The following is a 4,784-nucleotide window of genomic DNA, read 5'->3' as shown; positions in this document are numbered from 1 at the left end:
TTTTTTTTTTCAACCAGGAACAGGGAAAAGAAAAAAAGCTGAAAACTAGGACCTGGGAGGGGACGAATAAAGAATAATAGTAAAAAGGACAAAAGTATTAATAATAATAGTAGTTTTAAACAGACAAATACAAGCAAACTAAACACCAGAAAAAAGGAAGTGAAAAATAAAAAAAGGGAAAAAAATCGGTGGAGGACAGGGCAGGGCACCCTGGCTCCATCTGCGCACACAGACTGGGATGGAATTCCTACAGGCCCAGAAGTTGGATGGGAGTGAGGGATGGCCGCATCTCCATTCACCAGGTGGGTGTGGGGTATAAGAGTAACAAGAAGAATGTTGCACCTTTTCAGTCATGCAGGTCCAGAGTGTCCTTGGGGTTGCTGGTAAGCAGAACCTATTTTTAAGCCCCTGGAATCTCGGAGAGCACTGTCTCTTTAAATATCCAAAATGATCAAGCTGCTTGTAAACATTCAAAATGGTGGCACCCTCCAGACAGGCAAAAGTCCACAGCTCAGCCCGCCTTTTTCTTCACCTTCTCTGTTTATTCCCCAGCCAGCAGAGCAGTTCTCCGTGCAGTCCCTGGCTAGCAGAGCTGATTTTTAGGTTAATTCTTAGGTTCTACCACCACTTAGCACTCTCCAAGCTGTCTGTGCCATGCCCTCAGGCTTGCTGCCAGAGCACAGCTCCGTATGTCTCCTTTTTTGGTATTTTCATGCAAATTCTTCTGCTAGTTGGGGTTTAGTCCATTTCTGTATCCTTCCCTTCTAGGCTCAGGTGTCCAGGATTATCTTCTGTGTCTGTGTTAATTTGTTTCCCTTTTCTTTGTTGAAGAGGGTCTGTGCAGTCTTTCTGCCTAGTCTGCCATCTTACCAGAACTCTATTCCACATTGTTTTAAATTTATTGGAGTATAACTCTTCATAGTATCCTGATATTATCCTTTTAATTCCTGTTGATTCTGTTGTGACATCACCCAGTTTGTTTCTTATTCATGTTATTTGTATTCTTTCCCTCTTTCCCTTTGTTACATTTGCCAGTGTTTTGTCAATTTTATTAATCTTTTTCAAAAAAACAACTTCTAGTCTCGTTGATTTTTTGTTGTCTATTTTCTGTTTCATTTATTTCTGCTCAAATCTTTGTTATTCCTTTTCTTCTGATGACTATAGGCTTTTTTTGCTGCTCTTTTTCTAATTTTTTGAGATGCTGCATTAAGGTGTTCATTTTAGCTCCTTTTTTCATGTGTGCATTTATTGCTATAAATTGGCTTCTGATCACTGCTTTTGCTGTGTCCCAAAAATTTTGGTTGTGTTTTCATTCTTGTTTGATTCAATGAATTTTTTAATTTCATTTTTTATTTCTTCTATTACTCAGTCATTTTCAAGGAGGGTGTTATTCAGTTTCCATGTGTTTGCTCTTTTTCCATTGATCTTCCTATTTTTCATTTTTAATTTGATAGCATTGTGATCTGAGAAGATGCTTTGCAGTGTTACACTGTTTTTAAATTTATTAAGGCTTGCTTTGTGGCCTAATACATGGTCTATCTTGGGAGAATGCTCCATGTGTGCTGGAAAAGAATGTATATTGTGCTGTTGTTGGGTGAAGTGCCCTGTAGATGTCTATAAGGTGAAGTTGGTGAATTGTATTGTTTAGTTCTTCTACATCTTTGTTGAGTTTCTTTCCAGTTGTTCTATCTTTGATTAAAAGTGAAAACAAGTCTTTTAAAGGCCACAGAGAAGAGTGATAGAAAATTCCTGTATCCACTTGATGGGAATCTATGCATGTCTACTCTGGAGTTCACTTATACATAATTATAAATAAGAAGCCCAAGTGGTAAATAAAGGGGTCTCAAAGTCGACTGACCTATTTTCCTTCTTTCTAGGCACCTGTAAGTCTCTTAGCAAAGATAGCATTGGACTACATTTCTCTTATATCCTTTCTGTGGGTCTCCCTTGCTCACAGTCAGCATCCCACATGTGGCTGCTCTGGTCTGAGATGGTCATGGCTTTGGCTCAGGATCTTGATACCTAATTGCAGAGAATGCTCTGCCTGTGCTGTAGAAGGTATTCCCAATTGGGTTGAGAGTTTGGTTAATAGGATCTTTACGATCTAATTTCCAAGGAGATTTTTCCCTCCAGTAGCTCTAGTTGCCTTCCTTATTAGTCACAAGAGCTCCCTGTCATGACCCTTTTCTACTATAACTGTGAACATTCCTATAGCAAGATTTCAATAGAATTATTTTCCTTCTATGCCCTGCTGCTCACAGGGATGGTCCCACCCTGGAACTCCAGCAGCAACTTACAAGTAAACATCTGGAGTGTCATTTGCATGGTGGCAGATGTGCTCTAGGAGTTGGGGAGAATTCAGAGTGGACATGAGACCCAAGCACAGAAGGAAGTGCAGGAGCTAGACTGATATTCTCAGTTAATGGAGAAGATTCTAAGAGTGATTTCCATTTACCCAACAGATAACTCTGGACCAATGACAAAGTTTGTTCAAAGTGCACCTCAGAAATCCCTGCTCTTCATGGTGACCCATGATGATGGAAGCAGCAGGTGAGTGCTTATAGATGGTTACAGCTGTGGGCAGAAGCCATCAGGGTGGAAAGTGCCAGGCCTCTATTTAGGGCCCCTCAGTAACATTCTCTAGGAAAGAATAAAAAGCTCAAAGAGGCAGACATGTCTTTAAGAAAAATGAATGACAGCACATAATAAAACAGGAGGGGGGGAAAAAAAAGAGGAAGGTTCCAAATGGATAACCAGTGGTGCATATAAGCAGTAGAATCTAGGGAACATTTCCAGGTAGCAGGATGCAGCCACAATTGTTGGGAATTAGGATTGCAAAGCTAAGCCCAGCCAGGAAAGCTGAACCCAGGGTGGGGATTACATAAATATAAACAGAAATGGAGGAAACGTCTCCATAAAAGGAGCAAAAGAAGGATAAAGAAATACACACACACACATACACACACACAGTTGCTTGTATAAGTCGGCACTCACAACATGTGCGATGGTATTACTAGAGAGAAGGATAGCTCTGTGTTTCTCAAAGTGGCTTCTAACTAAGTATGTGTGTCTTTACTGCTGAACTTAGTAAGAAGTCAAAATTTCCCTTTGCTTTATGAATTTCCAAAATAGGGCTACAAAATGCAGCATTCTCCAAATTTGTTTGACCTCAGGTCCCCTTTTTCATGGAGCATCTTGCCATATCTAACAAATCCTTGGAACACACTTTGAAAATCTGATTTAACTCATTGAGGAAAAATCTAAGCTTTCCTATTCATTTCTGCTCTCCTTCCTTTGCTCACTCTCAATTGGTAGAATTATTTAGATTTTCTGTGGTCATGGGTATATTCCCATTTGCCTGTCTACCTATGTACCTGTCTACCTATGTATCTACCCATAGATTAGCGTTTGCTGTTACTAATAATGCAGTATTGTGTATGCAATAGTTTCTCCTTTTACTGTCTGTACCTCTTGTGCAGCTCTCCATGTCTTCCTTTTCCTTAGTGATACTGTGCTAGTCATACCCTTTTGTTATATTGCTTTTCCCTAAAATAAGACTATCTTTTTTGACGCTGAGTTTTCTGAATGCAGGGGACAATTTATGACTTTCACTTTGGTCTCAGTGACTTTTGTCAACCTTTGTTGTGTACTCAACAAACAAGAGGGGCAACAAGGACAGGAAATTACATAGGCTGAATGTGAGGATAGGACTAAACCCCAAAACACTAGGTCTTTTCAAAATTGGAACTTTAAATGTTATGTGAAAACTTGAGGTCTAAAGGGACCTGGTTTTTCATATGGCTAACTAGAAATCTGACATACTGTTGGGAAATGGAATTTCCCCAAAATCTGCCAACCCAGAAAACCTCTCCACAGAAGTAAAAGAGGAAGAAAACAGTTTTATTACTGAATAAGCATTAAGCTAGAATGTGATGTGTTTATCATGGACAATGTGCTAAAGAGATTGCAAATAACAGAAAGAAATCAGACCCTTTATATAGCCAAGCAAATACAGCCCATTTTGTACATATTCTAAAGATAAACAATGATAAAACCTCAAGTAAGAGGACTTGGTAGTACCATTTGTCACATATAAATTTTAAAAAATAATAAAAATAAAAAACAGTAGCCGTAGAGTCAATCCCTTGTGTGTCAGAGTAAAACCATGCTCCACAGGGTTTTTAATGACTGAGTTTTTTGAAGTAGATTGCTAGACTTTTCTTCTGAGGTCCCTCTGGATGGACTTAATCTCTAACCTTTCAGTTAGCAGCCAAGTACATTAACTGGTGCTGCACATTTAAAAAAAAAATAAAATATTGTTGAGTTGATTCTATGACCCTGTATGCATCATATAGCATGAACTATGTTTGTGTTGTTATACATAAACCAAAAACCACCTGCCATCAAGTTGATTCTGACTCATAGTGACCCTATAGGACAGAGTAAAATTGCCCCATAGGGTTTCCAGGGTTGTAAATATCAGAAGCAAACTGCTTCTTCTTTCTCCCATGGAGCGACTGGTGGGTTCAAATAACCAACTTTGTGGTTAGCAGGTGAATGCTTTAACCACTATTTCACCAGATCTCCTATTGTTACCCGTTGTTGTTGTTGTTATGTGCCATGGAGCTGGATCCGACTCATAGCGACCCCTCCTTGGGTTTCTGAGGCAGTATCACTACAGAAGTAGCTTGCCCCATCTTCCTTCCAAGGAGTGGCTGGTGGGTTTGAACCACCAGCCTTCTGGTTAGCAGTCAAGTGCCTTAGGCACTATGCTACCAGAGCTC

At 39.7% G+C, this 4,784-nt stretch overlaps 1 protein-coding gene across 1 annotated transcript in view; it reads left to right on the top strand.

Moving 5' to 3' along the window:
- The window catches only part of FAM3B (FAM3 metabolism regulating signaling molecule B), an 86,959-nt gene that overhangs the window by 66,103 nt on the left and 16,072 nt on the right, over window positions 1-4,784 (top strand). The window contains exon 6 of the mRNA XM_042781838.1: window positions 2,463-2,550. Coding sequence (XP_042637772.1) covers window positions 2,463-2,550 — 88 coding nt within the window. The remainder of the gene's footprint in view (window positions 1-2,462; window positions 2,551-4,784) is intronic.

This window comes from Orycteropus afer, unplaced genomic scaffold, assembly GCF_000298275.1.
Source record: "Orycteropus afer afer isolate SDZICR_OR568_19922 unplaced genomic scaffold, OryAfe1.0 scaffold00179, whole genome shotgun sequence".
Classification (NCBI taxonomy): Eukaryota; Metazoa; Chordata; class Mammalia; order Tubulidentata; family Orycteropodidae; genus Orycteropus; species Orycteropus afer.
This window is presented reverse-complemented; position numbering and strand designations above follow the sequence as displayed.